This window comes from Hyperoodon ampullatus (genome assembly GCF_949752795.1).
Source record: "Hyperoodon ampullatus genome assembly, chromosome: 14".
In the NCBI taxonomy this organism is placed as follows: domain Eukaryota; kingdom Metazoa; phylum Chordata; class Mammalia; order Artiodactyla; family Ziphiidae; genus Hyperoodon; species Hyperoodon ampullatus.
This window is the reverse complement of record NC_136927.1, coordinates 43143185-43155991: the sequence shown is the minus strand read 5'-3', so window position 1 is coordinate 43155991 and position 12807 is coordinate 43143185. Positions and strand designations below refer to the sequence as shown.

At 51.3% G+C, this 12807-nt stretch overlaps 1 protein-coding gene across 1 annotated transcript; it reads right to left on the bottom strand.

Moving 5' to 3' along the window:
* Positions 1–8642: 8642 nt before the first annotated feature.
* Positions 8643–9211, bottom strand: LOC307063324 (protein transport protein Sec61 subunit gamma-like). Its single transcript, XM_079719384.1, has 2 exons — positions 9037–9211; positions 8643–8805 (listed from the first exon to the last, which is right to left on the bottom strand). The coding sequence occupies exons 1-2, from the start codon at positions 9105–9107 to the stop codon at positions 8670–8672; spliced, it is 207 nt and encodes a 68-aa protein (XP_079575510.1). The 5' UTR covers positions 9108–9211; the 3' UTR covers positions 8643–8669.
* Between the last annotated feature and the right edge of the window lie 3596 nt (positions 9212–12807).

Here is a 12807-nt window from a genome sequence, read left to right as displayed (position 1 = left end):
CCGCGTACCGCAAAAAAAACAACAACAACAACAACATTAATTATTGATTATTAAAAAATAATCAATAATCATTCCCTCCCCCCACACCCCCATCATTGGCTGGCATATAGCAAGCTCTGCCTTCCTGTCTTCAACAAGTATTTCCTGGTTGCTAAACTCTCTAATTAGGTGCTGATGATATAACAGTGAATAAGGTAGACCTGACCCCTGCCCTCCATATGTCTTCAGTTTAGTGGTTCCTTTACTGCCAGTCTGACCAGGGTCACGACAGCCGCAGCATCTTGCCGCCCTCTTATTCATGGAACGTTTGGCTCCCTGGTCCCCTGCCACCTGTACCTACTGCTCATGGCGGATCTGAATGCCTTTGTTCCTTAGGGCTGGATGTGGCTGTTTCTCTGGGACATAGTGGAGTGAGGATCTGATAGGTCTTTGCCCCTCCCCCACCATGCTTACCGCAGGGGACCTGGGAGCATCTTCAGAACAGAGGCTACTCAGAGCCCCGTCAGTCTCTGCTCCTTCCTCAGGATGGGTCACCAAAGCCAGCCCCAGGAATGTAACAGACATTTAGAAGGAAGAAAGTGCTGTCTTGTACACATCCCTGGAGTGCTGGCTTTAATGATGTCCTAGTTTGGGTTTCCCAGAAACAGACCCTGAGAAAGGGATTCGAGATCCCGTGGGTATTTTTGGCAGGTGATCCCAGGTAGGGGGGTAGAGAAAAGAGACAGGAAGGCAGTGACAAATCACCACTGCAGGCAACTGGAGGTGAACACACTGGAGCACTCTCAGAGACTGTAGAACATGCATGGCCATACACTGAACATGTATGATATCCCAGCTCCTGTCGGTCACTGGTGAGAGCTGCTGGGCAGGGGTGCAGGTCCCTGTGGATGTGGGCAGAGCAGGCTGGAACAGGGAAGGCCCTCAGGAAGAGGGGCCAGGATGCTGGCAAATAGAAGTTGGGAAGGGGCCCAGGGAGATCCGGGCGGGGAACGGACAGTGTCTGCCACAAATAACCAGCCCTTCGAACAGGGCCCTGGGGCTGGCTTGATGCCCATCTATTCCAAGTAGAGTGGAATTCTGTTACACAGCATCATCTGTCCCCCATTTTTAGCAACAGAACCCCAATTTTCCTTTGGGGACCCACATTCCTTGATGTACCCTTCCCTACTCATTAGGGCTTCTGAAAGTGGGGCTCATCTGTTCAGCTCTAGGGGTGGGCTTGTGACCCAGCTCCCGCCAATCAGCATATACGAGTCCCCTGGCCACACTGATTGTTTCTGAGAGGTGTCTGTGCCCCATGACAGGCTGATACAATAGAACTCTCTTTCCATTGCCCCGGAAGAGGGTGGGATGTAAGCCTGGAATTGTTCCCACCAGGGAGAGCCTCCCAGAGGAAGAAGCTGACCTAGCAGAGAGCAGAGCCAAGAGATGGAGAGCGTCAGAATCCCAGTGTCATCATTTGAGCCCCTGGATCTAGCCATACCTGAAGACCCTGGACTTTTCAGTCGTGTAACCCAAAATCCCTTTTGTGCTTAAGTCAGTTTGAATTGGGCCTCTGTCACTTACAACCCCAAGCTCTTTGCACTATGTGTAAATGGGGGTTTCTAAAGTGTTTAAGAATGCAGGAGTAAATGAAAGGTTCTCCCCTCTGCCCCCCATAATCACTATTTCCTCCGCATCCCAGGTTGTCTGAAGAGATTCTCAGAGGGAGCTCAGTGTGTCCAGGGGCAGGAGTTTGGAATCCTTGGAGCCCAGCTCCTGCCGCCTTAGGGTGGTTGTTCTTGGGGCCACGTGAAGAGCTGGGGGCATCATAGCTGAGCAGCCAGGGTGGATGCCTGGGCTGCCACGTGGGGCCCCTTTCCCTCTAAGCATCAGGAACCTCTGTGTTCCTGGCCAAGGCACACAGGCGTGCATTCACGCATTCACATTTATTCACTGGCACCTGCTGTGTAAGGGCACCAGGATAAAAGGATGGGCTAAACAGACAATCTTTGCCTTCAGGAGCTTCCAGTCTAGTGGGGGAGACCCTATACTAATTACACCAATAAACGTCAAATTGTGAGCTAAGTAGTTCCAGGCTCCATCTCACTCCTTCCTGCTCCTTGCTGATCGGCCATCTCTCCCCTGGAGCCCGCTCAGCAGCTCAGACACAACTTTTCTCCTTCCCACATTTGGGATCTTGTACTCCTCAACCTGGAAGCCCCACCTCCTGTCTAACCTGCATCCTGCCTGCTGCTGGTGCAGCCCACTTTCTTTACTTTGGTCCCAGGGGAGGTGAGGGCCGTTGAACACCTTTTCAGGTCACCTCACTTCTCAGGTATGAGGCTCTAGACATTTATGAGGCAACTAGGATGTGCCAGGTGCTTCCACAAGGCTAGACCTTCCCCCAGATGGGGAAACTAGGGCACAGAGCATGGGGGTCCTGCACGAACAAGGCCAGCCTCTCCCACCCCCTGGAGTAGGAACAGGACGCCCTGTCCTGTGCCCTTCTTGCTACTTGTCCCTTTAACCTCTCCCAGGTCAAGGGTCCCTCCCACCTGGCAGCCTCTGGTTGCAGTTCCCAGGCCCACTCTACTGCTGGCCTCGGGTGGGGGGGGTTGTCTCCCTAACACCTACGGGCAGCACCCTCCCCTCCCCTCCTCCAGCCCCTCCTCTGCAGGGAGCCTTTGTCCACACCACCCACTTATTTGACGAACACAGATTGGTGCCAGATTTTAAGCATTTGACACAGATGAACTCGTTTAAATTTCACAACAACTTTACGGTGTGGGTGTGCTCTCATTTTGTACCTGAGACACGGAGGTGAGAAGCTGCTGAGGTGGACACACTGGCTGGGCCTGAACCCAGGCAGGCTCCAGAGACCAGGCCCCCCGAACTACTCCGGTGCCCAGCCCATCCAGCCCCAGCAACCTCGCCTCCTCTCACCTGCTCCCGCTATCTCAGTTCCATCCCTCTCCCTACCCACAGCCCTCTCTCGGTTTCCACTCCTTTGCCCATGAGCTTCTGCCCGGGAGGGGCTCTGCGCTGGGTCCCTGGACTGGAGGGAGGGACACAGGGTGGAGGCCTGGGCGCTGGAGGGGCCGAGCGCCACCCCTATCCATTCCCAGCCCGGTGGAGGCCTGGCTGAGCCAGGGGCCTGGAGGACGTGGGCACCGTGCAGCGGGAGGCGGCCAGGTGGCACCGGGCCTGCAAGCCCTAATTAAGTCAGTTAATTAGGTGGGGAGGAGAAGCCTGTGGGAGTTAGTGAGCTCAGCTAATTAAGTGGATCCTGGAGAATGGCTCAAATCCTAGTGGCTCGGGAGGAGAGATGGAGGCTTAGGCAGGACAGAGGGAGGGGGGAATAAAGTGCCCGGCACCTCCCCACTGTCACCAGGTCTGCAGCCACCGCAGGGTTCTGAGGCCACTGAGGCCACTATCGAGACCTGCAGTGACCATCGGGGTCGGCAGCCACCCCCAGGGTCTGGCCTGAAGTTACCATCAGGGTGCAGTGCCCTCACCAGGGCCATGTATGCTCTAGATGCTTGGGTCGAAATCACCATGGAGGCCTGATCCCCTGTCACCCACCCCTCAGGGCTTAAAGCTATATCACCCTTTGAACTTTTGGGGGATGGAGGCAGAAAATGAGCCCTGACCCAGGGACCCTGCAAAGCAGCCACGACAATCCCTGTGACAGGCTGGGAACTGTGACCACCACCCTCACATTCCCCCAGGTTTAAGTTGGCAAAGCACTCGCTGTCGTTGCCAGAGGGAAACCTGCAGGGCTCTCCTCCCAGCTCACAGATGTGGCAACTGCGGCCAGGAGGGAGGGGTGTGCCCTGGCGCGTCCTGGAGCGGACCAGGTGGTGGGTGGCAGGGGAATGTTCTCTTCCAAGCCGGTCCCCTGGGAGGCCAGCTGCTGGCCCAGGAGCCTGGGGGCTTTCCCCTGCTGGGCTCTGTTTCCCTCCAATCATGGGGTCTTGAGTAACAACAATAACAGCACCCGTGGCTGGAGCAGGTACCACGTGTGAGGTGTGTGTCCTTGACACCAGGGCCAGCTACAGAATGTGGGGCTTCTTGTTCAGAAAGCAGAAGAGAAGCCCTTCCTTCCTACCCAAGCCTCTCTCTCCGCCTGCCACTGTTTTATATTTGCTATTTAATGTCATGCTGCCTTGGGCACACGGATACTCCTGGGGCCAGTGCAGGCCCTCACGGGTGCCTAGGGCCACCTTGATGCACACCTGACATGGAACCCTCCTGCACCCAGGCCGCTGCCAGACGAAGGATAGAAGCCTTGACTGGCTGGGGGCAAGGAGTGGGTGGCCAAGACACATCCAGGGGATGTGGGAAGGGAGGTGGGATTGCTCACGGTGCACGCGCTATTGTTAATCAGACTTCATTACACTTCAAAGGTGAAATGATTAAGAATTGCAAGATGCTGGGAAGTCCCTGGCAGTCCAGTGGTTAGGACGCTGTGCTTTCACTGCTGAGGGCGAGGGTTTGATCCCTGGTTGAGGAACTAAGATCCCACAAGCCACGCAGCAAGGCCAAAAAATGAAAAAAAAAAAATTGCAAGATGCCAACCACAGAGCACAATAACACAAATTTGGGGCCCTGAATGATGCACACTGACTGAGTCCTCACAGACGCTCTGCTTACTTGGTACCGTTACTGCCCTCATTTCACATATTTATTCATTCATTCATTCACTTACCAAATATTGTGTTGGCCAAAAAGTTCGTTCGGGTTCTTCCCTAAGATGATATGAAAACCCGAACGAACTTTTTGGCCAACTCAATATTATCACATGCCTCTTTCGTGCCAAGTACCATTTGCAACGAACAAAACCAAGAAAAATCCCTGCCCTTGTCCATTGTAGTGAGGGGAGAAGACAAAAAACAGGGTACACGAGTAAACGATTATGCTTCAAGGGATTAGCGGGAGGGAAGAAGTAAAGCAGGGAGGGGACAAGGCATACAGTGAGGTCCTCACAGAGGCGGTTACATTTGAGCAGAAACTTGAAGGAGGTGAAGGAGGGAGGGAGCCATGCAGATGTGGAGGTAGGTGGGCAGGCACAGTGGGCCGGGCGGAGGAAACAGCCAGTGCAAAGGCCCTGAGGCCAGAGTGTGTGCTTGGGATGCTGAGGAACAATGAGGAGGCTGATGGAGCAAGGGAGGAGAGGAGAGGTGATGGGGAGAGTTTGTTCAGGGCCACTGTAAGCCTTTGCCTTTGACTCTGAGTGGGGTGGGAGTCCTTGGAGGGTTTTGAGCAGAGGAGGCAGGAGGCGGGTTGTAGGTTTTAACAGGCTCCCTCTGGCTGCTGTGGGGAAGACAGACTGTGGGAGAATGGAATTGAGGGGGCTCCTGTACCCAGCCAGGAGAGAGAAGATAGCAACAAACCAGGCAATAGGAACAGAGGTGGTGAGAAGTGGCAGGATCTGCTGGCCGACTGGCCAATGGGACGGGCTGTGAGTGTGTGTGTTTGTGTTTGTGAGTGTAGAGTGCCCTTGGCCCCTGGACCATGAAACTCCACAAACAGCTGAGGACTCTAAGCAGCTCTCTGCCCCCCAAGATTCCTTGCCCCTGAGGGTCTGCTCTCATTTCCGGGGCCCCCACCCCTCTACCTCTGCACTTCTGCCTGCCTTGGGCCAGCGGCTACAACAATGACACGTTACACGAACCCTCTTAGGCACAGTTCCCCCTTCTTGGGGTCGCAGACTGAGATGCTCACGGGAGACAGGGAGGGACTGTGAATGGGGTGCACGGCCTGGGTGGGGACAATGTTGAGCCGGAGAGCCCTGGCCCATCTGAGTGGTGGCCTCCCCTCCCCTGTGGCCCACTGCTGTCATGTGGGAATGTGAACTCAGGTTTGCAGAGCTTCCAATTTTTCAGGAGTAGTTGGAAATCTGCATCCTAAGGTGTAATGCCCTGATTTTTAAAATATTGGCAAATCATTTCAAAAAAGTCAGGCAGGCTACACCCCTCTGTGGGACCAAGGATAGGACAGAGGGGCTGCTTCTGTGGGCCTTTTACCCACTGCAACCTCCACACCGGGGGTCTCGGCAAACCTGGAAATGCAGACATCCCCTGGGGTGTGGCCTCATAGGTCAGCTCTTGGTTGGTTTGGGCAGGAGCCAGGAAGGAGCGGGGGCAGTTAGGAGAATGGCTGGGATGGAGCACCCACACTGAGCCCCTGGGCACCAGGCATCCCATGGGCTCCAGGGATGATGTGGCTGCCAGGCAAGGGCAGCTGCTGGTTCCCTGGGCACCTGGAGGAGCAGGGGAAGGTCTGGGGTAAGAAGGATGAGACCATGGCCAGGAACGAGCCACAGGGTGAGGTTTGCTGCAAAACAAAAGAATCAGCAAGACTGAGCAGGAAAGGGAGGAGCCCAGGCGTGTCCCTGGCCTAGAGGCCACCCCCAACCCAGCCTCCGCTCCCTCCCACTCCGTTTCTCAACCTGGATCTGGGCTGGGCAGGGCTGAGGGGCTGCAGGAGAAGAGAGAGATACAGAGGCGGGGCAAACCCTCCTCCACTGTCAGGTCGTGTTAGCCATTCCCCAGTGTGGCGCAGCGCTTCACTCGCGTGACCTCATTCATCCTCCGAACCATCTCAGCTTAGAACTTAACGCTGTGCCCACTGTACCGCGGACGAAACTCGGTCACAGAGTGGTCGCGTAACTGGCCAAGATCACACAGCCTGAAAGTAGTGGGACCTGGAGTGAAACCCAGGGGTACGTGGCTGCAGAATCTGAACTCTGAACACAGAAACTGTCCGAAAAAGAGGCCGAAGCCTCACCACTGGAACCTGCTGGGCCGTCCCTGCAATGTGCGGGCGCGGCGCTCCCTCTAGCGGCCGGTCTGCAACAGTGCAGGACAGAAGACGGGCTAACGGGGCGCTGCCCTTGCTCGGTCCGCTCTCTCGGTCTATGTCTCACACACAGGCACGCACGCGCGCGCACACAAATATTTACTATCTGGTTCTCCAGGGGAAGACCACGACATCTCCATCTCCTCATCTACAACCCAGGACATGCGGCCCCTACCCAACTGCCCCTTTCCCTGGTCAGATTCCACTTGCAATGCAAGCCCCAAGGAACTTTCTGGTTGCTCCTCTGTGTCTCTTTCTTTCTGTCAGAGCCTGGGTCTCCTTGACCACACCCGTGGTGCTCAAACTCTGCTGCACATTATAATCTCCCTGGGGAACTTTCAAAAGTCCTGATGCGCAGGCCACACCACCATCATTAGAGGGAGGACAGAGGAGGTATCAGGCAGTCTGCAGCACGCCTCTCGGTTCTCTGGCCTTTTCTGTCACCTTAACCTTCTCTGCTCCCTTCAGCCTCTGAGGCTCACACCCAAGCCTTGTAATTGCCCCAACCCCACCCGCTCTGAGATCTGTTTTGATCATCTCCCTCTGTTTCCCCCTTCCATCCTCTTCATCTGGTACCCAGAAACAACAGCTCTTTGATCTCATCGAGGCCACCAGCTCACTGTCCCCATCACTTTCTCACTGCCCATCAGTCTCCTTCTGCCACGACTGTCCACTGTGCCCTGTTTGGGCTCCGCACACCATCACCATGGCCGCTCCCCGGAAACCACTCCCCACTGCTGGGCCCAACTTTCCTGTTGAAGTACCTGCCTGGAAAAATGCCAGCTATCACCTGCTCTCTGCCTGCACTGCACAAGCTAGCACTGGTCTGAGGGTCCCACACCTGGCTGGGAGTTTCCCTTCATGGTCTCAAAGGGGCACTCACTGCTGCCACCCTACAATCCCAGTATGCCTGTCAGTTGCTTTTCCCCACTCTCTCTGAGCAGTGATTCTCAAACTTTAATTTGCTTGTGCATCTCCTAGGGATCTTGGTGAGGCCTGAGATTCTGCACATCTAACCAGCCCCCAGGGGGTGCTGTTGCTGCTGGTCTATGCACCCCGCTCTGAATGGCAAGGTCTTCCCACCTGCTCCTCTCTCCTCAAACCATGGCTGTCGCTTCATTGAGAAAACAGATGGACCAGATGCAGTTTTTTTGGCTCCCACCATCAGAGCACAAACCCACCTAGCTCCTCACTCCTCACTTCTTCCAAAGGCTTCAGTGGGGGGTGGCCCTTCTCCTTCTGAGGCCAACCCCTCCCTTGGGCCCTGGATTCTTCAGGACATCCCCCCCCTCCCTTCCCCCTTCTCCTTTCTCCAGGATTGTCCCCCGAGCTCACGGGCTCTGGTGTCTCCTCCACCACACATCTCCATCCATTTCTTTTTTTGTTGTTGTTAATAAATTTATTTATTTTATTTATTTATGTTTGGCTGTGTTGGGTCTTCGTTGCTGTGTGCGGGCTTTCTCTAGTTGCAGCGAGCAGGGACTACTCTGCGTTGCAATGCGCGGGCTTCTCATTGTGGTGGCTTCTCTTGTTGCGGAGCACGGGCTCTAGGCACGTGGGCTCAGTAGTTGTGGCGCATGGGCTTAGTTGCTCCATGGCATGTGGGATCTTCCCGGCCCAGGGATCGAACCCATGTCCCTGCATTGGCAGGAGGATTCTTTTTTTTTTTTTTTGAAATTATTTTAATTTACAAATAGAAAACATCTTGGAAGAAAAAAAATGAAAGAAAAACACAAACATATAGGGAAATTTTCACTCCATGAGCGTCTCAAATCCTCATTTGTTCACCAATCCCCAAGATGAAAAACACTTTTCTAAAAAGGTACTCAGCCACCAACAATGATGTTATTAATAGGAATATGGATCAATTTCACAAAAAAGCCAATGAATCCCATTATAGCAAATCCTATTGCTGTTGCCATGGCAATCTCCTGGAATTCTTTTCTCTCAGGTTTGGTGCATCTTTTTTTTTTTTTTTTCTTTTTCTCTTTTGCAGTACGCGGGCCTCTCACTGCTGTGGCTTCTCCCGTTGCGGAGCACAGGCTCCAGATGCGCAGGCTCAGCGGCCATGGCTCACGGGCCCAGCCGCTCCGCGGCATGTGGGATCCTCCCGGACCGGGGCACAAACCCGTGTCCCCTGCATCGGCAGGCGGACTCTCAACCACTGCGCCACCAGGGAAGCCCTTGGTGCATCTTTTAACCAGCTGAATCAAGTCCTTCACAAACTGCTGACTTGGCTCAACGAACTGCATTACCTGATCCATGATGTCTGCCGTCCGCTAGCAAGCCAAAGACTGGCAGGTGGATTCTTAACCACTGTGCCACCAGGGAAGTCCTCCATCTATTTCTATCAAGAAACATGGGCATTTCCTGCTCCCATTTCCCACTTCTTAAGGACAACCGTTTCCACTCTTTTAGTTGATTATTAGTAATTTTCACCCCTGTGTTTCCTACATAGCATGTTTTAGGTTACGCTTTTCCAGTTTTAGAATTTTCCTCTCAACTTCCCATGTTGGAAGATAAGGATGTAGCTCCCTGATGTCCACTGCCTCCACTTCCTGTCTTCCACCCTCCCGGTACAGTTGCATCATAATATTGATAAGATTGGTAGTGTTGGGGACTTCCCTGGTGGTCCAGTGGTTAGGGCTCCATGCTTCCACTGCAGGGGGCAAGGGTTCAATCCCTGGTCAGGGAACTAAGATCCTGCATGCCGCGTGGCCAAAAGAAAAAACAGCAACAAAAGATTGGTGGTATTTACATATTGTGGAAACATTATTTACAACTTTCTGTGGAATACTATGATTTCTTTCCCTTTTCTTCCTTTTTTATGATAGACTTTCTTTTTCAGTTTTAGGTTTATAGAACAGCAGAGCAGAAAGTACAGAGAGTTCCCATGTATACCCCCTCCCCATTTTCCCCTATTATCAGTATCTTGCATTAGTGTGGTAAGCTTGTTACAATTGATGAACCAATACTGATACACTAATATTAACTAAAGTCCATAGTTTACATGAGGGCTCACTCTGTGTTGTACATTCTATGGGTTTTGACAGATGCCTAGGGTCATGGACCCCCCATTACAGGATCATACAGAATAGTTTCACTGCCCTAAAGATCCCTTGTGCTCCCCCTACTCGTCCCTCCTTCCCTCCCCACCAGCCCCTGGCAACCACTCATCTTTTTACTGTCTCTAGTATTGGCTTTTTCAGAATGTCCTGTGGTTGGAGGCATACAGCATATAGCCTTTTCAGATTGGCTTCTTTCACCTAGCCATATACATTTAAGATTGCTCTGTCTTTTTGTGGCTTGATAGCTCATTTTATCACAGAATAATATTCCATTGTATGGGTATATCACAGTTTGTTTATCCATTTGCCTACTGAAGGACATTTTAGATGCTTCCAAGTTTTCGGCAATTATGAAAAAAGCTGCTATAAACATTCATGCGCAGGGTTTTGTGCAGACATAAGTTTTTTTTGTTTGTTTGTTTTGTTTTTGCAGTACGCGGGCCTCTCACTGCTGTGGCCTCTCCTGTTGTGGAGCACAGGCTCCAGACGCGCAGGCTCAGCGCCCATGGCTCATGGGCCCAGCCGCTCCGCGACATGCGGGATCTTCCCGGACCGGGGCACGAACCCGTGTCCCCTGCATTGGCAGGCGGACTCTCAACCACTGCGCCACCAAGGAAGCCCCAGACATAAGTTTTTAACTCATTTGGGTGAATCAAGTAATGCTATTGTTGGATCATATGTTAAGAGTATGTTTAGCTTTGTAAGAAACTGCCAGACCATCTTCCAAAGTGGCTGTATGATTTTGCATTCCCACAGCGATGAATGAGAGTTCCTGTTGCTCCACATCCTCACCAGCATTTGGTGTTGTCAGTGTTTTAGATGTGGGTCATTCTAATAAGTGTGTACTGGTATCTCACTGTTGTTTTAATTTGCTATTTCCTGATGACATATGATGTTGAGCATCTTTTATATGCTTATTTGCCATCTGCATATCATCTTTGGTGAAGTGGCTGTTCAGATCTTTTGCCCATTCTTTAATTGGGTTGTTCATTTTCTTATTATTGAGTTTCACCAGTTCTTTGTACACTTTGGATAACAGTCTTTTATCAGTTAAACATTTCTATTTCAGATCAGATGTCTTTTGCAAATGTTTTTCTCCCATTCTATGGCTTATCTTCTCATTCTCTTAACAGTGTGTTAGAGCAGAAGTTTAAAATTTTTAATTTCCCTTTACTACACAAAAGTTGTTTTTCTTGGATTTAATAACTCTTTTTTGGGGGGGGGGTAGGGCCTGTTTTTCTATGTGTTTATGTCTAATTCAACCCACACTCTCTCTTTGTTGTGTAAATCTTTCAAAAGTTTAAGTATATTGGGCATCCTATCAGTTTCATCTCCTTGAAGAAACCTTTTCTAGAACCATCTGACTTTTCCAATGTGAACTGCCTGCCCTCCAGGCCTGCTCCTCAGAGAAGCTGACTGGGATCTCCCTTCACCAACATCTGGGAGATGCCCTTCAACTCTCTCTTGTGTTGGCTCCCTTGTTTCCTGCATCCCAGGTTTACTCTTTCTTGGTTTACTTCCTTGTTTTAGGAACACATCCTCCAGTAGCTTTCTTAAGAAAGGGTGTGGGGGAGGTAAATTTTTGAGCCTTAGCAAATCTAAAAAGATATTTTTTGTACTTTATTAATGGTTTGGCTAAGTATCAAATTCTAGACCGAAAATAATTCTTTTATACTTTTGAAAATAGCTTCCTTGTCTTCTGGTTTCCAGGATTGCTGTTGAGAAATCTGATGCCATTACGGTTCTTGATCCTTAGTAGAATATGGTAGAATGTTCTTCTTGTCTCTACGTTCTGAAATTTAATAGTGACTGGCTGTGGTGTGGGTCGAACTTTATCCATTTTTTGGACACTCAGTGGGCCCTCTTTTTTTAAAAAATAAATTTATTTATTTATTTATTTATTTTTGGCTGCGTTGGGTCTTTGTTGCTGTGTTCAGGCTTTCTCTAGTTGCAGCGAGAGGAGGCTACTCTTTGTTGTGGTGCACGGGCTTCTCATTGCGGTGGCTTTTCTTATTGCAGAGCATGGGCTCTAGGTGCATGGGCTTCAGTAATTGTGGCTCGCAGGCTCTAGAGCACAGTCTCAGTAGTTGTGACACATGGGTTTTTTTGCTCTGCCGCATGTGGGATCTTCCCAGACCAGGGCTCAAACCCGTGTCCCCTGCATTGGCAGGCGGATTCTTAACCACTGCACCACCAGGGAAGTCCTCAGTGAGCCCTTTTGATCTGGAAACTCAGGTCCTTCCATTCTGAGAAATATTTGAAATATTTCATCGACTTATTTCCTCTTCTCTGTTTTCTCTCTTCTCTTTCTGGAACTCCTTTGTTAAGTTGTCAGATTCTTGCACTGGGCCTCTTTCTTACTCTTTCTTTCCTATTTTCCATGTGTGGTAGCCATGCAGGTGCCCCACTGGGTTCTTCTTTCAAGAAAGAACTTGTTACTCAGCTGTGAAGAGTGCAGTTGGTTGACAGCTTCCAACTACAGTGCCTTTGAGACCTACCACAGCCTTTGAGTCAAGACCAAGGTCTTCTTGGGCAGCCCAGCCAATGACTGAGCCCAGTGGGGACACCAGGACCTGGCCCTTTCTGCCCAATGTGGGGCTCCTCCAATGTACAGTCTTTGCTCTGCAGCCCCCACTGGGTTGGTCAAGACTTTGATCTACACCAAAGTCAGGCTCTCTCTTCCCAGATTTATTTCCTTTCCTCCTTCATTTCACAGGTGTCAGATCTACGTCACAGTCTGAAGACTCTTCCTGCCCAATCCTGATTCCTCCTCCTTTATTTTTCACAGGCATTAGCCCCCCAGGATTTCTTACACTGCTAACTCAGCTCATCATCTGTTTACTGGAGGATCCAAACAGATACATTTCTGCTTTACTTTTTGGAAAATTTCCTCAAC

Bases quoted from the DNA above. Each gene is read 5' to 3' on its own strand.
- LOC307063324 (XM_079719384.1), bottom strand. From the start codon at position 9,107: ATGGATCAGGTAATGCAGTTCGTTGAGCCAAGTCAGCAGTTTGTGAAG. The intron at 8,806-9,036 runs ATGCACCAAGGG...AAAAAAAAAAAG, and splicing joins TTGATTCAGCTGGTTAAAAG to ATGCACCAAACCTGAGAGAA.